Here is a 24,134-nt window from a genome sequence, read left to right on the forward strand (position 1 = left end):
TGGATAAACAGTAGAGGCAAATGTCCAATGACTGGGCAGATAACAGTGCTGGTAAATGTCCAATGCTGATAACAGTGGTGATAATAGATTGCATGGATGATCAGATGGAGAGCGGAGGATGCATGAGTAGCGAGAAGCAGGAACCAGGAAACAGCAACCAGGAATCAGGAAACAGCAACCAGGAAACACGAAACAGGAATCAGGAATCTTGAACAAGGAATCAGGAAGTTGTCACAATCGATCCGCACTGGAAGGAAATCATGGGCCTTCATATAGTGCCGTCCTAGTCTCTGATTGGAGCTTGCACTGGGCATGTGCAGATTAAGGATACGCACTGAGCATGTGCGAAGTGCGGTGCAACCTAAGCATGTGCAATAAGGCTCATTTAGACATGGGTTTGTGACAGTGCCACCTTTATTCAGTTACAGCAGTTAAATGGGTCTGTTATGGCAAACCCTTCTACTATAGTGGAGCACTTAAGGGAATTTTGACAAGCTTGTATGATTCCCCACCGGCTTTCAAAACTTCCATAGCGGATGAGTTATTTGCTGATACATCTTCCCACTCTTCCTAGTGATTTGGGAAATAAATTAGCAGTGGATATTACTATACCAGAAATTCTCACAGCTATTAAGTCACTGAAAATTAACAAGACACCAGGGCCGGATGGCTATTCCGCACTTTTTAATTTCAAGATCAGTTGGCACCTCATCTTGCGATTTTTTTTCAATTACTTGAAAGACAATGCTGCTTAAACCTGGCAAAGATGAGTTAGATTCCCATAATTATAGGCCCATTTCGCTACCCAACATGGACATCAAAATAATGACAATAATCTTGGCGACAAGATTAAATAATTTTTTACCTTCCCTGATCCATAAGGATCAGGTGGGATTTGTACCAGTTAAGCACACTCCTGACAGTACTTCATATTGCCTACTCTAAGGACATCCCAAGTATGTTGTTAGCTCTGGACATATAAGGCATTTAGATTCCCTTTCATGGGATTATTTATTTTATATTCTTCCTAAGTGGGGTTTTCAACCACAATTTATGACATGATTATATGCATTATACTCCTCTCCATCAGCCAGAATATGTTATATTTCATATTATTCACCAGCATTTCCCATTGGACGAGGTGCACGACAAGGGTGTCCTCTATTGACGTTGCTTTTTATATTGGCTTTAGAGCCCTTTAGCCCATTTGATAAGGTCCAATGTTAATAATTATGGTACTGCAGGAGGTGGGGAGGCGTATAAATTAAACCTTTTCGCAGACGATATCATGCTTACCATTACTCAGCCTACACTGCCAAACTTAGTAAACGTTTTATCAAAATTTGCACACATATCAGGTCTAGTAATTAATGAAGAGAAATCTCTAGCCATGAATATCACACTTTCATCTTCGATTCTGGCTGAGATCCACAAGCATTTCAATTTAAGTGGTCCGCTCAATATCTGGATTACCTGGGCATTAAGCTTACAAGGAGGTGTGACCAACAATACGAGGCCAATTTCAAACCACTGTTTGCTAAACTTAAAATGATTTTGTCCAATTCCGGGGGCGGAGCCAACACAGCTGCCAGTGTTATTAATATTATTACTAAACAGGATTTATATAACGCCAACATATTTTACCAGAGCTCCTGCTAGTGCAAGTTTTCTCACCCAATGAAGTGACTTTCCTGCAGCCACAAACTGCCTGCACGTGTCACCACATCTGCTGCTTCTCTGGTGCTGACAGGATCCTGTGAAGGAGAAACTACCACAGGCTCTTTATTAACTGTTTTCAAGCCTGCCTGCACTGAAGTTTTCCTTACACATCGCCTCAAGTTCCCTACTACTTCTATGCTCTAGCCTCAGAATCATTGTCTTGGTTTAAGAAAAAAAACTCCAGCAAAGGGATTTACTGCAGAGAACCGCTGAATTGCTGATATATACCTTCTAAATTTGGCTCACCCTGCTAGCTTTACATTGTGCTCTTGTTCAGTTATTGCCTCTGGCTTACATGATAATACAAGACTCTCCTGACAGGACTGTGTTTCCTTCTGTTGCTGCTTTACTACAATTGTTACCTCTACCGTGGGGGTGTTTGTTTTATTAATCCATAAGGGGATGTATAAATACATGACCCGCTCTACCCCTGGTAACCTGCGTAAGCAAAATAAATCTAAAGATCTGGCAGGTGACTTCCTCCTCTACCGCACAGAAAGTCTACAACCTACTGCTACCTTATTTTGATACAAAATTTAACGCCATTCAAGCTACCCTTGACGCAAAGCTCCAGCAGATTTCTAGTACCGGTAATACTTCTGTATTCTCCTGTATCTGAATTGGAGCAGAGAGTGAGTGACCTGGAGGATCAAGTACTACAACACCAATCCACAATCACCATCCAATCCAACCAATTAGCGTCACTGTCTGAAAAATATGAGGATCTGGAAAACAGAAACCGGCGATCCAACCTAAGCTTTTTGGGAATTTCAGAAACTCACAAGTACCCAGACCTTTTAAAATTTATTACAGTTGATCTGATGCAGGCCCTTCATCTGGAACCATTGTCCTCGCGCATGGTCTAACACATACACCGTATTGGTCCTGGGGACCGCATCTCCAATGTAAAACCACGCGCAGTGATTGCGAAGTTCTTCCACTACATGGATAAGGAATGCATCCTGTCTACCTACAAAAAATCTGGCACTCTACAGGTTAACGGATACAAGATACTCATCTTTCAAGATTTCTCTGCAGCGGCAAGCAACAACGACTCTCGTCTGCCAGCAAGTTCCTGATTGAACGGAAAATGCTTTTTGCTTTATTATATCCGGCTAAGCTCAAAGTTACGATCAATGGATCTCCTTAACTACTGGATGACCTGGAATCGGCCCTTTCTTGTCTACAAGAAACTCTGACGTCACCCACCACTGATGATTCGCCAGGAATGTAACTATTTTCTGTTTATATTTTATGTGAAACACATATTTGATGCTCCTTTTTGCCTTTTTATATGATTGTACTGTTGCAAATAGTGCAAAGATAGAGGTTAAAAATGGAGACCATTGCAATTATTTTGCGGATTATTGTTTTTTTCTTGTTATTTGTTAACTTGGAAAGTTACTTACACAATAGTCAACAACCACGTTTGAAATTTGTTCTAAGATGGTTCAAGCTATATGCCTTCCCTTATGCAGGGAATGAGAAAATGTTCTCAGATCTACTTGAAGGTTTGTTTTCTATCTTCCCTTATACAGGGAAAAACGAGATGATGTTAGTTTTTTTATAGTTAAAATAACAAGGATTACAGCACAATATGTTAAAAAAAAATTTGCTGCACAATTTTGCGTTTTTATATTGATATTTGCAATGGTATTACAAATTAGGTCTTTAAGGTGTCACTCACTTACTCCAAATTGCTGAGGAGTTCAAGGAGTAGAACAAGTACCCTCCTTAAAAATAAACCATGACTTACCAATTACTTGATGTCCATGTAGACCAGAGTTCACACTATTTGTTATTGAAAATGGTTATTCAGGGTACCACCTACTCTCTCCTTAATATCTTTCAACCCAATGGTCCTAATGCCCACTTTTTCATACAAATTTCAGAATTACATTTATCACGTGATTTTCCAAATTTCATAGTAGGTGGAGATTTTAACTTAGCCCCAGACCCTAAAGTGGAAAGATTTGAAACACACTCCACTTCTCGCTCAAGTGTTTTATAAAATGTTATGGAATCCTTGTCCCTCTTAGACCCCTGGAACACACAATCCAACCCAGAGAGATTCTTCCTGCTGGTCCAAGGTACATAAGACCTTTTCCCCGTATAGATTTTTTCTTAACCCGTGACTCACTTTTCCACAAAATCTTGAAAACGGTGTATCAGCCGATCTTTTTATCGGATCACGCCCCAGTATTGATGAAACTAGAATTGGCACATCCAATTGCTCAATCACCTAGATGGCGCTTCCACACATACTTATCCTCCTCCCCAGCATTCCAATCTTTTTTACTAACCTCCTGGGCTAATTTCCAGGATGATAACATCCAGCACTGGGAGCACCTGGTTTTGCTTTTGGCAAACAGGAAAAGCGGTTATGAGAGGCCAGATTTCAGCCTATGTAATTAGCCAAAGAACAGAAAACAAAAAACTATGCAAGTCCTTATATGACAATGTGGCGGCAGCTCATAGAACTCATACACTTGATCCAATGGACTCTAATAGACGGACCTGGTTACAAGCAGCAATGATTTTGGATAAACATTTACACACCGAGGCATTATCTAAAGCACGCAATACTAAATATAAATTTTATCGATGGGGAAAAAAGACAGGTTTTCTTATCTAATTTAGTGTCTCCACAGAAACCCAAACGTTCCATTCATAAGTTCCCCCTAACTGTTGGAAATTTAAAATGGTATATTGGATAACCAAATATCTTTTCCAAATTTTACCCAAGCCCACACCTCATTGATTCCTAAACCTTATAAAGACACTGAGTGCCCTTCATCCTATAGGCCAATTGCTTTACTTAACACTGATTATAAAGTGATGGCGAGAAATATGGCAGGTCCCTTGCAACCTGTACTACCCGCTCAATTGACTACTCATCAATTGGGATTCCTTAGAAATCGACACATTTCTATCGGCATACGTACAGCTATTGCTGCAACCACACAAGAATAACAAAAATCATGCGCAGAAAAAGCATTTAATAAGATATTATGGCCGTATTTACACTCATTGCTCGCTTATAGACAATTTGGTATGCGCTTTCAAACTTTTACAAAATTTCTATATAACCATCCCACAACCCATCTTTTTGTAAACAATCAGCTTTCGCAGCCTATTGCTATGCATGGTGGCACAAGACAAGGATGTCCCTTATCACCCTTGTTGTTTAATCTCGCATTAGATCTCTTATTGTGTATTTTAGAACTAGACGCTAGATTTACTGGTATAAAGTTTGGTTCTGTGGAGACGAAAATTACTGCTTTTGCAGATGATATCTTGTTGTTTCTTGCTAACCCAAAAGAGTCTTTATGCTTCATTATGTCCAAAAAATGGACAATTATTATGTTCAAAAAATTTCAGGTTATACTGTAAATTTTGACAAATCTGTTGCCCTTTTTCTGTGTCCCAGGCACAAACCGAGCTGGAGTTCTTTATTCCCATTTCAATGTGCTAAGTCCCACTTTAGGTACTTGGGAGTACTGATCCCTAAAACAAAACTTTACACGCTGAATTTTACAAAAAGCTATATGAGTAATGCAGACAGATTTTAAAAGGTGATTTAAAATGATCACCTTTCCCGGGTTACTATTCCTTTTCCAAACCCTTCCAGTTTTCTTACCAACCAAAGATTTAAAACGCATTAACTTTTTGTTTTGGTTATTCATATGGGGTGGCAAACATATTGTAGCCAGTTGTGCTATCCTTCAACAAACTACGAAAAATGGTGGATTGAATGTACCAGATGTGGCTCTCTATAATCAGGCAGCATTGTTACGTATCTTAAAAGACTGGATACACAGTACATCTTTTTATACAAATTTGCGGGTGGATTTCTCTTTATATCCTTCCCAGAATCCCATGGCTATTTTACATATCCACAAGGAACTCCTGCCAAGAAGCGATACAATTGAACCTTCTAATTTATTCTATGTGACAACTCTGGCACTTTTTATGGAAAACAGAAATACCTAATACCCATACTTCATTATATCTCCCCCTGGCAGGCAATGCTGATTTTACACCTGGATATGCTTCCTCATTGCTAACGACATGGGCCAAGTGAGGCTTACCACAATCAGATTACTAATTAACCCCGACACTCACAAGGTATACTCTTTCCTAGAATAAAATCGGTTCCCCTTTATGGCGGACAGTATATTTTTACTAATTCAAGTGAGGGTGTATGCAGTAAGAACTGTTAGACAATTACCCCCTCATGATTGGGATTATCTGCTAGATAAGATGTTACTGTCCTCTCAGCTTCCCACAAAAGCTATCTCTAAACTTTATGAGTTTCTCTGAACAGATTTAACTCATGAAACTTCTAGGGTGAGCATGGCAAAGTGGCAGACACATTTTCCTAATTTACCGGTCTCAAAAATCCTGCAAATGTACAGACTATCCTGGAAGGCTATTCTGGCAGTTCAGTATAGAGAAATGTTCTTTCAACTCTTCCATAGGAACTACATCTCACCTCAAAGAGCCTATCATATGGGTCTCTCAGATTGGAGTGCATGTTTTAAGTGTGAATGCCCCATTATTGGGCAATTTTGGAGGCAAGTGGTACAATATATTCATAAGAATGAAAGAATGGAATTAAGGGGCGTTCGGTTTACTAGAGGCACTCCCCCAACGATGTGTCTCTTTATGACTAAACTACAAGACCTGTTTGAAATGGAATGGATGGAGGCTTCTTTCCATAAAGAATCTAAAACTCAAATATTTTTTGAGACTTGGGCAAGTTTTCACACACTAAATTTAGCTAACAAAACCAAATTGTACAACTGTTTCCGTCACACTACATGGTACCTCGAAAAAGAATTTACAAATGACCCCCCTATTGTTATGCAACTTCTAGTTTGGTCTATTTTACTGTAATACCATTAATGGGACAAGTATTGACCTATTTCAGAGTTTACCATAAAAACATGTGTAATGTTTACACTAGCGTTGCAAATGTTATATCGTCTTTTTGTATTCTTTTATTCATGTTTGCTGGTTGTAAAATACAAAAGAAATGTCTGTAATTTATTTCTATACTGTTAACCTTAATAAAAACATATTTAAAAAAAAAAAATATATAGTGTCCGGATGGATGAATTTACTATTATCTTGGATTTGAAGATCCAACTTGGTTAAGATGACAATATTACCAAAATTGTTATACCAAAATTTCCTATGGAGGTGTCATGAGGCATTACCAGGATATGTTGGGATACTAAGAACATATCTAAGTGACGGTAAGTATTATGCGCTGGAGAGAAGTAGGAGTAATCTCTATCATTTGGATGGGTATTTCTCCATACATCTACTAAAGAAAATTGGGTGAGATCTTGCCTAAAATATGTCAACCTGGACCTAGAGTAGGAGCCCCCTCCAGAGGTAGAATCCAGAGAGGGTTCCAGCACAAAATTGAAGTCCCCTCCAATAATGATCTGACCCTCTTGAAAGCTCATCAGCTTGTGTAATTTGTCAATACGATATTGAATTGGATCCTGATTTGGAAGCTATAAATTAACCAAGGCAAATGTTTTACCATAAAGCCCTATTTTCAGAAAAAAGAATCTGCCTTCTGGGTCAGATTGTTGGGCTATAACCGTATATGGAACCGACTAATGAATGCCAATGGATACACCCCTGGATTTAGATTTCGGGTTAGAACTGTGAAACCAATTCGGGAAAAACCTGTTACTAGTCTGAGGGATATGCCTGGTGGGATAGTGGGTCTCTTGCAAAAAAAGTATACCCACTTTCTTTTAATGTAATGCATAGAGCACTTGAGAGCGCTTATTAGGGACATTAAAACCCCATACATTATAGGTGCACAATTTCAGGTTGGTCATTACGGATATCGGCACTATCCAAAAAGAGTGTTACACTGAAATAAATTTAAGACAAAAATGTGTGTGTGTGATCAACCTGTATCAACACACGGCACCTCCACACAGAGGCGTTGGTATATTTATGTATGTAGATATAAATCCTCATATAACAATGAGACAAATAATGAAATCTCCTATATAACAGATAATAGTAACAAGTTATGGCTGTGTATATATATTCATAAACTTAGTCAGGCACCATGTGATCAATGCCTGGGCTTTGTGTCACATGATGGGTGTACATGAATAATGTCTATGTATTGCATGTATTGAAAATGATGATGTGAGGTGGTAACATGGGCGGGCAGGCGGGTCAGATGTAGTTCATTTTCTCAATTTTTGGGGGGGTCCAAAAAAAAGAACCTTGATGGCCAGATTTGGCCAACAGGCCATAGTTTGACCCCCCTGCAATATTCAGTACCTTCCATACCTTTGTCTTCTTTGACTAGCTGGTAATTTTGTATGTATAGGCAACATCATGTCGTTCAAGGTTTCTAATATTCTACCTGATTTTAGAATTACCATTGTTGTTCTTTTTTATTTGGTTGTGTTTTTTGGGCAAATTGTCTTCTGTTTTGTTTCCCAAGTCCAGAAATACAAGTGCAATGCAATGATAATATATGTATATGTTGGATAAGTACAGGAAGTTGCATTAAAATTTCTTCTTTTTGTGTGTTATATGTGTGCTTTATTTTACAATTCAATCTGGATTAGAAAGAATCTGCCCATTGTTAAAAAAGTTGTGAAATGTTGATTTGAGGGAGTATCGGGATTACCAGATACCCTTAGGGAATATAGGAGGCAACAGGTACACATAGCACTTTCCGTGGAACTGTCTAAGATTGTTCAAACATTGAAACACTCCTTCTGCAAATACAGGTTCAGATACAGTGTCTATAATAAACAGCACACACCGCAAAATTCCAGTGAAACACAGACATGATGTTAATTGCCTGACACACCGAGAAGATGACAAAGTCATATATTGATTCTGAAAAGTCAAGTAAACCATAAAACTAACAAAGTGTAGCCAGAAACTCTTTAGCATAGCATAGCAAGTTTTTTTTGTTAACACTTTAATGCAGTATTTCTCAACCGGAGTTTCTCCAGAGGTTGCTAGAGCAATGAGCACTTTGTGACTCTCGGGTCAGTTAAGTGAGACCAATGATTTTTTTGCTAACTGTAAGGGTGACATTCTTCCCACTGACCGCCATGCTCAAATACTGTGAGCTGTGTATATAGTAACTATAGAAGGTTATAGAAAGTTATTTCAAGGGATCTCCCCATGTAAAAAAAATGATAATTGCTTCTTTAAACTGATGAACAAAGCCATTTTTTTAGGCATCCAAATTCTTTGTAAAATAATATGCAAATCATTTTATTTAAGTTACCAGGTTCTACATGAAAGTAAGAAGCCTCTTCACTGCATAATTTATGTTGAAATTATTCAAATTCAGGAACAGATACTAGTCCTAAGGGGCCAGGTCAGGTGAGTAGGGGGATGTGGACCAATTGAAAACCCAGGGTGTTCAATTTGGCAGCCACATCATTGGACCACCAGAATACCGTCTTTGTCTCAGAAAACAGACGTCATTACTTTTTTTGGCTGGAACTTCTTTGGGTACCCTCTGGGGCGCCATTCCTTTGATTGTTCCTTGGTTTCAGGATCATCCTCAGTCATGCATTCTCAGCCAGGTTTCATCCTCAGTCACTAACCTAGCTAAAAAGTCCTGTGCAGCTTCAAAGTGGGCCAAAATGGCTTTGGATGCTTCAACTCGTTCCTTCTTCTGATCACTGTTCAAACATTTCGGCACCCACTACGCTGAAAGCATGCGCATGTCTAGGATAGTGGTGATAACAAAGCCAACACGCTCCCATGAGATGTCAAGTATCTGGGCTATCTTTTTTGCGGATATTCACCGGTCCTCAATAATCAGCTCATAGACAGCATCGCAGGTTGTCGGGTCAGTTGAGGTTGGGGAGGCGCCCACTGCGGGGCTCATCTTCAATGATGAAATGCCCAGTCTTGAAACGAGATATCCAGGTTTTGACAGTGCTGTAGGAAGGACACTTCTCCCCCAGTGTTTGTGACACCTCAGTGTGAATGTTCTTTGCTGGAGAAACAAAAACTTCATGACAGCATGTAACTCCAATGACCTGAAACTTGCCTCTGCCATCCTAGCTTCTCACTAAAAGAAAAGCCGTTTTAAGAATCGCACATGATATTTGCACAGTTACATACTAAGATATTAGGCTGTCATATGTCCCCACACTCATTTTTCTATTTCATCTGGAAGGGGGCAAAGCCAGGAACTTCTCAGCACCCCCTCATATTTTAAACCCAAAGCCATCATCAATGGGACTTTTTGTTCTCAATGCAATATATAGGCAAATGATGGCTTTTGGGAGGGGTCAGCAGGGTACTAGACATAGCTTTTTTTAAAATAGAAAGTTGTATGTGGTAGTGCCCATGTACGTGCCAAGAATAGTAAGGCTGGCTTCCAATGCACAATATGTAAAGCTCACAGTGTGCAGTGAAATCAGAGTAAGCCGTTTCAGCACAGGACAGGAGCCTGTACAGGTGTTCAAGATGGAAGACCAGTCACTGCTAATCTCTTCTTGTGCAGGGTGAGGTGGTGGGAAACTGGAAAATAATTACCGTAGTTTTCCTGGTCCAAATACATGGCCCTGCTGCACTAGCTTCTAGTTACGAGAATGGGATGGACTTTTCAAGTATCTAGGTATCATTGGTCCAATGGCTTAGTAGGATCTACTACCATATGCATGCTTCCATGAATTGGCATCGAGTAAGCAAAATGATAGTAAGTGGGAACATAAATTTCAAAAGGTTTTACTGACATAACATACATAAATATGCCCACTTGCAATTATTGTTAGACATTTTAGGAGACAAAATCCAGAGGTGAGAAACCTTTACTATACTCTTTATTCTCAGTTATGAAAATAACTGCATAGATAATTATGACTACTACTATACTAAGAACTAGCTGTTCTCATCATAAACATAAAATACTTGCTGTATTTTTAAAAACTGTCCCTATTCCCAATAGACATAGTGATCTCTTCCATTGCAGGATGTGCACATTCCGTTCAATGCATTCTCCATCTTTTTAAGTCAGACATCTGACAATAAATGTAAATCATCATATAAACTTTTCTCAATGCCTTTTTTGCATTCTCTCGACTGCTGGTTTGGGCCAATTACTTTCTTCCCTGTCTGTATACCTGTTGCAGATCAGGTAGCAATGGAGCATAATCCTTTAATAAACTAATTGGTAATGACAGATTCCATATTATTGCACTTACACTATTTTTATGCTTCATTGTATGTATCAATATGCCAACTACTCCATATTATTAATATTATTATTATTAAACAGGATTTATATAGCGCCAACATATTACGCAGCGCTGTACATTAAATATACTAGCAATTTAGATTTTGTATGTGGACATACCCACATGAATCTTTAATTTAAATTAGGTCTTTAATTTTATCTCTCCCTCTATCCAAATGGCTAACAATAAAACAATATTCAGCTGCTCTAGGCTCCATAACGGTTTCTTCAAACCACAGTGCAGGAGCATTGTTAAGATATGAAAAAAAAACATGGAAACATCCCTGAGCAACCTGAGGAATGTAACAAAGTAGCATGCCATGGAAGATGATGGGTTTTGCAAATTTACAGTGGAAAGGGCTTAAGGAAGCCTGGCTAAGTAAAACCTACTAATTGTACTTACGGCACAAAAGTGTGCTAAATACTTTACCAGAAGTGAAAGACATCCTAGCACAAATAATTCAGACAGTAATGGCAGGAATCAGTCATCAGTAATGAGATATGTAATTTAGAGTTCAGAATTCGGTTATTTGTAGTTTACAGGTGCAGACAATGGCAGTATGTAACACAAAACATAATAGTAAAGTTAAGGGGTCTAAAGTATTAGATGTATAGTGCAGGGATCATGTGCAAGCAGATTAAAATACTGTATTTCCCCCGAAAATAAGAAACTATCTTATATTTATTTTCCTGATGAAGACACAATATGGCTTATTTTCAGGGGATGTCTTAATTTTTAATTTTTAAGTATTTTATTTTCATTAAGTATTATTTATCAGGGATCCAGTGAGAACTGGGTCCAATCTGCACAGTGGAGCTGAGACCCACAGACTGTTGCTGGTCAGTGCTGGGGTAGAGAGACACCCTGCTAAGTAAAATGGCAGCCACAGCTTTACTTCTTCCCCCTGAGAACACACAATACCTAAAACAGAGCATCCTGCTCCTCACTTCACTGAGGAGACTTTCACTTTCTATCCTCCCTCTATGCCTCAGCTTGCAGCAGGCACAGAACGACATGCCTATCACTGTGCCCTATTTTCTGGGTATGGCTTATATTGCACAAATGCTTAAAAATCCTGCCACGGGTTATTTTATGGGTGTGTCTTATTTTTGGGGAAACGCGGTATAAAGGTCAGTAGTAACGAAGAATAAAGGGGTTAGGAGTAAGTAAAGAAAAGTGGATGGGCAGAGGTCAGGCTTAAGTAGCTCAGAACACAGAAGTCAGGAACAAGTAATGCAAAATGCAGCAGTCTGGAGCAAAAGAATACAAAGCAGACAAGTAATTGGCCAGTAGTATGTTATACATATTCCCTTCGTATATTTATAATTGGGTCTGTAATTAGTGTACCCTTTGTATTTGGACAGAGTTTATCTTTGATCGTAGATTACTATATCTAAGCTTTTTGGAGCCTGATTTATTAAAGCTCTCAATTTCATCAGTGAAGATGGGTGATCTAGCAATCCTGGAACAGATTTCTTAAAAGTCATTTGCACCAGATGAATGTGTATCCTCTCCAGCTTTGGAGAGCTTTAATAGCTCAGGGGCACTGTGTTCCTTAATCATAAAATTAGGTTATTAAAGTGTGTCAACCGAAAGCAATCCAAATCATGAGAAAGTATATTATCATGGTCACTTTTTGTTGATGAAACCATGCTATTTTATGTGAGAAAAATTTGTCAAAAGAGGTTGCTCTGACACTACATGGCGGGGGTTATAGGACTAGGATAAAAGCCAGTGTTATGAAGCAAAGAGAGAAGAACAGAAGGAAAGGTGCAACCCATTCAGTGGGTACAACCTAGAGGTGTTTTGGCTTGAGAAGATGGTAACTATTGCCCTTAGGTCCTGCCTGTAATATTGTTGCTTAACACAAATACACATATAATACATAAATCTTTTTTCCTACATGTATGACAATATATATATATACACAATATAGTTTTTTTTGTATATTTGTATATGCGATTATGTGTTCACTCCTCTGACAACCACATCAAAACTTACAGAGGGTATTTTAGTACTGAATTAATATATTACATTGCATTAATATGCTCAATACAGTAGTTACCCGCTATATCGCAGTTTATACACTACTATACAGTACTGTAGAGCACATACAGTAGTCACTATAAATTGGATATGTCTAAGAAAATACCCCAAATTCATCTTGCTATATGCTTGCAAACGTTTTCTGCTTGTGTTTAAAGCGTGTGGGGGTAATAACGGCTTAAACTATAAACAAAAAGCAATTGGGTGTGGCATCCGTGTATTGCGGATTTCTGTTTATCATGGGTGGTTTTGAAAGGTGCCCCCCCTCCCCCCCATAAATGGGGGACTACTGTAATAATCATTTACTTGCAGTGGGAGCTCTAGTAGGCATCATCAAAAGCTTCACTATGCAAAAGGTTTTTTTACAGGTCCTGGTTTCTCTACTACTATAGAACTAACTCATTTTAACTTTGCAGGTCCAGGAAAACCTTTTGTCTCTCCACCGCAGACCTGCCATTGTCTACACCCTTTAAGAAACAAATTACATTGATCATTTTCAAATAGGTGTTGTGGATAAGTCTGAACCAGGTGTTGATATGTTATGTATTTCAGTGATGCAAGAGTGTGACTGGCACTTCATCCTCCGGCCCTTTAAGACCTAAGAGGGTATTGAGCAGGAGCATATTTTACACTTAATCCTGCTGTGGATGTTAGGATAACGTTATAACCAGACAACCTTTGTGCTGTTATGTGTTGAGTGGTTAAACTCTTAAGCAAGTGTAGTACAGCATGGGACGTGTAAAGTATCGTCTCGTGACCCAAAGTTAGAAGTGAGACACTTTCTACAGCCATTGCACATGCCGCCGACACACGCAGACAGGCTGGCTTGGTTTGCACAGTAACAGGCCGTGTCTTAGAGACATACACCACAGGCCTCAATTTACCTCCATGCATCCGAGCAAGCACAGCAGCCATGGTTTTACAATTCTCTTTTGCATACAATACAAATGGTACATTGAAATTCGGCATTCCCAATGCAGGGGCAGAGGTCAGGGAGTCTTTTAACACCACATATGCTTTAGTCATTTCATCAGATCATTGAATGTTATTAGGGGCACTCGGGTGGTACTAGGACTGGGCTGTGAGTCCCAATACAGGCAGTCAGGAATCCAGTGTCTGTAAATCTTGATCATGCCAAGAAAGCGGAGCTGCTGTTTCTTTGTCTGTGGGCAAGGCAGACTGGTAATGGCATGTACACGGCTGGGGGCTAGCAGGGGGGATCCGGGGGTTAAAAGCATTAACAGGAATGTGACCTGTTGCAGACAGAACTGAATTTTTTTCTGTGATACCCTCTGTCCTATCTTTCCCAAAAAACACAACAATAAAACAGTATCCTTCTGACATGCCTCTTGCGAAGGACTACACAACAATGAATCATCAACATACTGTAATAAAGCTGAACCATGCTGCGGCTGCCAGTTGGTAAGGACCTGCTGAAGGGCAATTGGGAAAACTGCGGGTGAGTCAACAAAACCCTGGGGCAAGGGGCACCAGGTGTACTGCTGTCCCATGAAAATGAAAGCCATAAGGGGCTGAGTCTCAGGTGATAATATGGAAAAAAATGCATTGGCCAAATCAATAACACTGTAAAGTTGGGTGTCGGGTGGTACTGCTGTAAGGATGGTAGTAAGATCTGACATGATCGGTGTTAGGGGCGTAACCAGCTCATTGATAGCTCTGAGATCCTGTGTAAAACGATATGAGCCATCTGGCTTTTTGACAGGATTTGCTGGAGTATTGTAAGGAGAGCAAGTTCTCTTAAGTATGACTTGCTGGCAGAAAGATTGAATCATGGGTGCTAAGGAATCTTCCTTGCCTTTAGGTAAAGGATATTGCTTTTGGAATTTGGTGTATGTGGTTTTGTGAGTGCTGTATATGGGGTGCAGTCCAGGAATTCCATGTCATATGGTCCGGTGGACCATTTGCTGTTAGGAACTGGAAAATCCAAAAAGGGCAGTTGCAAGGTTGTATTGGCATTAACCGCTCCCTTTGGGTCAACAACCAGTGACATTCCCAGAGATCCCATCAGGGCTCTTCCTAACAGGTTAACTGGACAACTAGGTAATACCTTGAATGAGTGATGTGTAATGTATTCTCCATGTACCGTACATATGGGAATGTGAGGTGTGCGTCTTGTAGGGGTGATGACTCCCACAGAGGGCCCACCAGGTGTAGATACACCTGACCAGGATTGCAGAATGGAACAAGTCGCTTCTGTGTCTACTAAGAGGTCTGTCAGGAACTGTCCTACTTTTAATGTGATTGTTGGGTTTTCATCAGCCTGGTCAGAGATTTGTAACATAGTGGTCCTATGGGCATCCCTATGGTTGATGTGGTTTGCCTCCCCATTGTATGGGGTACTATGGGGCAGGGTGGTTGTAATTGTAAGCTGAATGTGGCTGCATTGGTGTGCTATGTGTTTGCTGCTGTATTGACTGCTGTTGGTGTGTAGGGCAGTCCCTGGCCCAATGACCTTCCTGTCCACAGGAAAAACATGCTAGATTCCTTCTAACATTTCCATATCCTCTATTGTCATTCCCGTCCTGTCTACCTCCTCAGCCTCTACCTTTTCCTCTGTACCATCCAGGTTTACCTGAATAATGGAGTCCCTGCACATGGGGTTTTGACGGTTTAGGTAGCTCAAAGCAACCAGCAGCGTCTTTAGTTAACAATTCTATCTATCTATTAATCAGTGACTGTGTAAAAACAACATTCAAATCTCCTTCCACACTGTCCCAAACCTTCGAGCATAATCACTTACTGTTTCTCCTGCTTTCTTTTTGCACGCTAATGCTGTGGCCATTGATTTTCTATCTCCATGTATCCTAACAATCTCATTATGCACTTGGTCCCACATAGGTTTTTGAGGTTAAGTACACAAAAGCGGATGATGTGTAGCTGCTGCTGCTGGGTGATGTGGGACTATTTGGGGGTGGTAATAATATCTGTGACTGCTTGGTCTGTGTTTTGGTAAGAAGAGGAGGGGCTGAGGAGGGAATCCTGTGTAACAGTTTGTTGCTGCACGGACTGTATTAGACAGATATCGTAATCCTCATCCTCCTGTGTTCTCCTTTGTGTTTCTGCTGTTAGTTGTGGATATAAGGGTGGAAATGGGGGTGGAAAAGAGGATGTGATTTGGGCAACAGTTTTCTCTTTACAGGGATTGTAATCTTTCCAATACATTTTCAAAGCATACCAGATTTCTCCGCAAGCCTTCATGTATTGCCGGTCCCACTCGTGGATCTAATTTATATCCCCATCCGTCTCGATTACTGAGACACATTCCTAAAATACAACTAATATGGAATTGAGAATGATTCTTTCAGTGGGTAGAGATCAGGGCATTTCAAGTTTTCAGTGCCATTGTCCAAATGTAATGTAAAATGGTCAGTGTATTAGTCTCCTGCTCTGTGATTTACAAAATCAACAGGAGTTTCCCCTGGAATATTATAAGGAATATCCTCATCACTGGGTGACATGGCTGTGAGTTTTAGTTTCTGTCTGATTTAATGTGTTTCTTTACATGTTTTTTTATGTGGATCTGAGAGCTGTTCCTCCTTTGTGGAATTCTCCTTACCTTGGGAATTCCCAATAGTATAAACTACAGTATAAATATCAGATAGTTGTACACAGTTATTGTTAGTTCAGTTGGTAGCTGCAGTGCTCGCTGACGTCCTGTTCCCAGGACCGCTTACCAAAACGCAGCTTAGGTGACATTACTGCTTGCCCGGGGCAACCACAGCAGTGAGGATTGACCCAACCTCACCTTGCCAGCCACCAACCAGATTAGTATACAAACTTACCTTATTTACAATATTTCTTACACTTCTATATCATGCAACAAATATTCTTATACTCTATACATTAAACAGAAGCCATCGGTGTGCACATATTCAATAAAAAAAGATTCCCCAAATCTTCCTAAGGACCCAGTCCTTCTATGAGGGAGTCCACACTGCCACAGTGCTTAAGTTCGTAAGATATCTACAGGGACCCGGGGGGGGGGCAGAGGTAAAAAAGAAAATTTCTACTTACCCGATCCTGGTCTTTATAAGGTAGGAGATATCCCACTTCTGACGCCAAACTGTTAGGGCGATCTCCTATTGATCCCAGATCAATTTTTCCCTCTTTCTGATCACTTCTGTTTACAGCGTTGGAAGAGTACGCAACACACGCAATTTAATGTGTGGTTAGATCACTCTCAAAACTTTATTGTTTGCACACAGTTTTTATACCAGTTTAAAGGCATAATCAGTGCATGATCACATGACTACAGACAATTAGCAGACATAACAGATGTCCTTGTGGTTCTCTTAGAACAATATATTTTTGTCAAAGTAACAGATATATGGCAGTAGGGAGGAAAGGAAGAGTTTCAAGGTAAAAAGGGGGGAACCGGATGCTTGTTTACTGATAAGAGTACAACTAGTTTCAACATGATTCAATCACCTACAAAACATAACAAAAGTACAAAAATAATTAACTTCAAGAATCAGTAAGCAAAATTCCTCAGCTACTTACACAGTTTTAGAAGACCTTTTTGCTGTTTTCAGAGTCTCCCTATTCTCAAGGAAAAAAAATGTTGGAGTTCATGTAACACAAATAAACCATTATTTACCATCTTCATTTTTCAATCATCACTAGTTTCCATATGCTCAGCAACAATAAACGTCTCTCATTTTCACTGTCTTTGACCACTGTACCATCTCTTACCTGAACACGTCACCGCTGAAATCTGCACAATATTCCACTAGAGTATCCTGCTGTCTTTTTAGGTGCTGTACATCAAAATTTGCTATTCCATTTACCCTATCCAATCAAGGATATCCGTGTTATTTTCCATGACAAATTAATAACATTCTACAGAATAGCTTCTCATTGGTCAAGAATTTGCAAACAGAGGATAGCTATATATATGAGTTGGCATAACACCCAACACATTCTTTAGAGGGTTCAGGGTATTTGAAAAACACCTATCCAGGACAACCTGCCACGATCCAGACAGAACTGCTGTAAGTTATTGGATTTATTATGCCATGGAGATAGGTCATGATTCAGTAATTGTCACTGTTGAATTCCAGAAACTTGAGCAGTGGAAAAGCAAAGATATTGTCAGTAGTAGCAACTTAGGTTACAATATACATTATACCAATTTTGAACAGCAGAAATATAATAAGGCAATAGGGGGTTTCTAAGTACAACTGTTTTTTTTTTTTTATTCTAAATGAGGCTTTAGATGATAGGAGCTATCTAATTAACTGTTTTATATTAGGCAAAAACTTAACATATCAGGAATAATGTACTTTAATTAGAATTATATACTTAAATATACATAATACATAGTACATAATTATAAACATCAGTAATCATGACATTCTGTATGCAGTTATTAAGTAAAGATTCAAACACTCTATACTTTAAAAATAAAATGCTCTCAGAACTAACACAGTTGGATTACAAATATGTGAACGGTTCTACATGTGAAGAGATGTGTAATTCTGTTCAGCCAATCTTGTAATATGAATATCAGTACCATACAACACTGCAGTTAAGCATAACCTGTAGAAACCCATAGGCTGCACTTGCAGAGGTTTTCCTTTTGGTGCTGCTAGTTGTGATTATCATCCACCATGAACTGAAACAAAACGTGTGTGCACACACACAAATTGCACAACCCATAGACTATGTGCAATTTTGTAAACTTAGTTTGCAAGTACTATATGCAATCCTGAAATATACTATGTACAGCTATGGTGTACACATACTCCAGTAGATAAAGCTTTTACATGGACTTGCCCAAACATCTAGCTATGTGGCTAGCTTCAGATACTACCCAGTGGTGCATTGTGTCGATAATGGGTGGACCAATTTAATAGATGCAATAACACAAAAGGCCACATGAAGCATGGAAAGGAACATTTTTCCCTTGACTTGAAAATTGGAATAAACCAGTCACAAATGTAGTATGCCTGTTCGGTGTCACTGAGCAAACTGAAAATACTATGTGGAAAGTCTCCAGAGGCGTATCACCAAGAAGGGACACGTAGAGAATACAGTCCAGCACCTGCATTTTGTGAAACACCATAAGTACAACATTTTTTTTATTTAATTGAAAAGCAGATTCCTGACAATTCTTAAGCTTTATAGACGTACTGATATATTGAACAATGTTGGTATTAATACTGCAGAACAAAATTTAACATTACAACCTTTGCCAGTAATGAACAGATATCTTAACACAAAGGGATTTAAGCAAGGGTGTGCTTGATCTGGAAACAGGTACATTATATATATTTCTATTTTTGTGAGACCTATAGACCTATTAGAAATAAAACCTATGATATTTAATTGCTCTAATATACAACCAGTGAGAGAAGGTTTTAAATTAAATTCTTTGGGGCACTTACTGCCTGTTTGCTTAAATGGGTTGTGCAGAACATTGAGGAAAAGGTATAGTCATAGCAGAAAAGTCTAAAGGAAAACAGGTTTTGGTGTGGTTTCTTCAGGTTGTCAGCAATGGCACGCTCCATACCTCTGTTTGTACATGTTTCCTTTAAATGCTCACTTGTAAAGAAAGACAAAATTATACAGATAATAAAATGGTATAAGCTTGAAAAAATGCCATTTATAATTTAATTTTAATTAGTAAGTACCAATACCACAACTAATACATCATTTCTAATTATTCTATTTTTCTTCTCAGCATCAACTTTCAACCAGAACCATCATGAGAAAGAATTTTCCCCATTTCCTGATTACATTGGTGGTGACTGTGATTATCCTGCGATCTGTCTTCTATTTACAAACTTTCAATGGTCCAACAGCACCCACTGCAGCAAAAGAGGTGGTTGTTCGTCAAGTTGTTCCAAACAATACATATTATCCAGTTGTAAAGTGTGTGGTAAATGCCAGTGCTCGCCATTTCCCTCACTTTAAAGGGGAGCCACAGAATATGAAAGATTTTTTGCTATACCGTCACTGTAAAAGTTTTACGTTGATACAAGACTCTCCTATGAAATGTGGTGGTGCTAATGGCTCCAAAGATGTTTTCCTTTTACTAGCTATTAAAACAGCACCAGCAAATTATGAACGTCGGGAAGCTATAAGGAAAACGTGGGGAAATGAAACAAGCTACAAAGGTTTAAAAGTGAAACTAATTTTTCTAAGTGGAGTTTCAAGGTCTCGGAATGAAGCAAAACGTATGCTGCAGCTACTGGAAGCAGAGAGTCTTACATATAAAGACATCCTGCAGTGGGACTTTGAAGATACTTTCTACAACTTAACACTGAAACAGGTCCTTTTTCATAAGTGGATGGATCTTAGGTGCCCAGGGGCACAGTTTGTTTTCAATGGTGATGATGATGTTTTTGTTAACCCTCTAAATGTTGTTACATATTTGAGTGGCTTGGAGATAAATGGACTGAAAAAGCATCTTTTTGTTGGATCACTGAATATAGGGATGCCACCTGTCCGTGATAAGTGGAGCAAGTATTATGTCCCAGAAGAAATGTTTCCTGGTGATCACTTTGCACCCTACTGTGGAGGAGGAGGTATCATCATGTCTGGCTTTACAGCTAATGCCATCTCAAGGGAATCGGAGCACATTCCCCTTTTTCCTATTGATGATGCTTACCTGGGAATGTGCCTTGAGAGGGCTGGTCTGAGCCCAGATAACCATGAAGGAATGCGAACATTTGGCATCAGCATGCCAAAAGTGGTAGACTCGTTTGATCCTTGTTATTATCGTGACATGCTTATGGTCCATCGATTTATACCTTATGAAATGCTAATTATGTGGAAAGCATTACAGCTTACCAAGCCTCAGTGCAAAACATCTGTGGATCAAGTTTCTAAATCAGCTAAACCATAAACAAATCAAGCGCACAGCTCACTGCATATCCAGGGCCATTCTAAGATTCGACTGCAGGAGGTGCAAAGCAACATTCCTTCCCAGATGCCACAAATTTTATAGATACATAGCCAGTACTCAAGTAAATCAAGAGAACAAGTTTATTTAATGCATCCACAGAGTGAAGCCATAAATCTGCTGCTACATTTTGGCCTTTCTCATAGGAAGGTTTGTCATACCTAACTACAAAAATGTACATGATTGGCTGAATTTCATTAGCTGGTTTATGGATTTTACTGCAGCTCTCCCTCCAATAAATAAACTTGCACTTTAAATGGCTCTCAGGAGTGCTGGCTGTTTATCTTTGGATCAGCTCAACCATTAGGAAACTGTATTACATATCAGGAAACATAGTTTAGCTTAGGCATTAAAACTCATTTCTGTAAGATATCAGATATCTTCTGTAAGACTCAGATATCTGTAAAAATAAATGTTATCATGATATTTGAAAAAGCCATATCAAAGAAAAAAGTGTATATTATTTTTCATGGTACGGGGGGGGGGGGGGATTTCAAATAGAGAATAAAAAAAGACCACAATGCTTTTAGAAAGTTGATGTTTTTCTTGCTTTGCCCTGGCAGCTGCTGAAAGAGTTTGGAGGCAAGGCTAGAAGCTTCCTTGGCTCCAAATTTAAACTGTGTGGCTATTCTCCAGTTTCTGTGTTGTGCTGATTGTCATTGGGCATGTTTATTGAGATTTCATCTAGATAGTTGTTTTCTCTGGCCCTGTTTAACTGAGATTCAGGTAGAAAGCAAATCCGCCACAAACATTGGACATTCATTTTGCTTCTAAAGCAAGGCCATGCTTGTTCAAATTACGTTTGTAAGCAACACAATGAAAAGTGTTCCTATAGGCGAGACAACCACCTTTAGCACCCACCATCAATCCTGGTCCATCAATCCAATATTTGGGTGATTAAATAGAGCACAGAAAGCTTTTTACAGATGTTGCATATCTGCATGTTATGCTACTTCACAGCCTATGTACACTATATGAGAAGCATATAGAATACCAGCCTACCATTGCAACCCTTTTGAGCTACAGAATAGACAACACCTATGCTTTTTCACAGTGTGAACTGTTAAGATGATGCAATAAATTGAACAAGCTAAACTCTTCACTGGTCCCAAATCAGCAAATGTGCTCTCTGCCATATGGCCATAGGCAAAAGCAGGGAGGTTTTTTTTGCATTGGAATTCACTAGTCTGAACTTTGGAAGATACAAACAGATATCAGATATTGAAACAAATATAAACCATTGACCAAAGTTCTTCAATCAGTTAAACAACATTAGGTGCCATTGATGAATTGCTAAGAGAGACTTTATATATAAATATATGTCATTACACAGTTGAGTTTGGTTGATTACAAAGCAAGAGAGATGTAAGGAGATTTACATTTAATTCTGGCTGCCAACAGCATATAGTAACACAATTTTTTTGGGGTATTTCAGTGAGGGTATGAGTTCCAGGCTGCCCACACCTCCAACCCCCTGGAAACAGAGGTCAGAGGCACCTTTGGTGAAGACTTTGAATGGACATACCAAAGCTTGGATCCCACACCCTAAAAAAAACCCCAAAAAACTTTATTTAGCCACCAGCAGAATTGCCGGGGCACCATTCCTGGTGGAAATTCAGGTTTATCCCAAAGCAGAGCAGGAGGGGAATGTGCTGAGCATATATCAGGACGATTTCCTAATCTTACCAAGATCGATAGGGAGTATTGAAGGGAGTTGCAGACTATCTTGGGGGGCAAGACCCATTGGGGCCTTTTGGATTTCAGGGTAGTGAGAAAAAACTGTACAACCTGAGCAGCCCTATAGCAATTTTAGAAATGCTATGCAACCTTTAGAGAGCATTCTGGCACAATTGATTATGCTCACTTTGTGGCCCCAGATGAATTCTATAACTTTAGTTTGAAGTAGATCAAGTGATCTTTACAGTAAGGGGATTAGCAGCATGAAAAGTAAGTAAAGCACTCTAGGCAGTACATTCATATTAACCACCGCCACCCTATTCATACTGGTCGGGGGGGGAGAGAGACCAGATGGCAAGGTCAGCAAAAATTGGTTTAAGGGGTCATAATTCACTTGATATTGTGGGGATTGGGGGGTAAGCTTGATCCCCTGATTTGGTAAAGCCTTCTTGTGCCACTTAAAGTCTGTCCTGTTTTAAAGAAGATATCATTGTGACAGCAGAGATTAGGTCAATGGACCTTCTGGTTTGGTCCAGTGTTTGGCAGTACAGTATGAAGTGAGGGAGGGGCCAGTTTCAGCCTGAATTTCTTTTCTTTCTTTTCCAGTACACATTGGAGAACTCATAAAGGCCGGTACATTATTTGTTTTAAAGGTTCAGGGCCCATGAGGGTTTCCTTCACCATAAACGGCTCTTTAAGCCTTTGCTTGTGGGCTAGCTTCAATTTGGGGAGGGTGAGGGAAGCGAGAAACTCCTCTACCCCAGTAGGGTACAATGAAGAGATAGATTGACAGAGGTTTGTGTACATCTGCCTGAGCAGGTTTTAATCTCAGATGGTGAATATGTTTTAGGACGAGGATCCTGTTTGCTGACTAAAAGTTGGCCCAGTTTGTTAGACCAGGTGAAGAACCTTTGACCCCACCCATGGGAGAGACCTTCTCTGCTCTAATGGGCAGATGAAGATTTGGTCAAGGGCTACATTGGAGACCTCTAAATGAAACAGAGTACCCTGGACCTTTGGCAAGATTTGGTCTAAGTGATTCCCATAAAAGTCTATTTGCCCTGAGATGGGGGCATAGTATACCACAAATGTGACTATCAAGCCTGCAACAGTGCCCACCACCAGAGTAGATCTGACCTCTGGTGCCACATAACCTTCAGCGCCTGGAAATAAGGTGTTTGGCCTAGCATGATGCTACTCCATAGGGTTTCTACCGGGCATTGGCCGTAAAAAAAATAGTGGGTGGTTTTTGTGAATATAGGTAGGTGAAGAGTTCTTAGTGAAATGGGTCTCCTGCAAAGCGATATAGTACCAAAAGGCTTTCCATCTTTTGACCAAAGAGTTGAGACCTTGGGGATTATGGGAGATAATCTTAATGGTTAGGGAGTCATCCAAGGTCATGATCCCATCAAGCATGGGAAGGCCATTGTTACCCGTTGGGGAGTGGGACCTGTAATTTTGGCCTGACCATGTAGCCACTTGACTAATTTGGGCCAGAGTGA

At 39.6% G+C, this 24,134-nt stretch overlaps 1 protein-coding gene across 1 annotated transcript in view; it reads left to right on the forward strand.

Moving 5' to 3' along the window:
* Positions 1-21,314, forward strand: part of LOC140326269 (acetylgalactosaminyl-O-glycosyl-glycoprotein beta-1,3-N-acetylglucosaminyltransferase-like) — a 29,122-nt gene extending 7,808 nt beyond the window's left edge. The window contains exon 2 of the mRNA XM_072404716.1: positions 19,732-21,314. Within this exon, the coding sequence (XP_072260817.1) occupies positions 19,732-20,898 (1,167 nt within the window). The 3' untranslated portion in view covers positions 20,899-21,314. The remainder of the gene's footprint in view (positions 1-19,731) is intronic.
* The last annotated feature ends 2,820 nt before the right edge of the window (positions 21,315-24,134 follow it).

Source organism: Pyxicephalus adspersus, chromosome 3, assembly GCF_032062135.1.
Source record: "Pyxicephalus adspersus chromosome 3, UCB_Pads_2.0, whole genome shotgun sequence".
Lineage (NCBI taxonomy): Eukaryota > Metazoa > Chordata > Amphibia > Anura > Pyxicephalidae > Pyxicephalus > Pyxicephalus adspersus.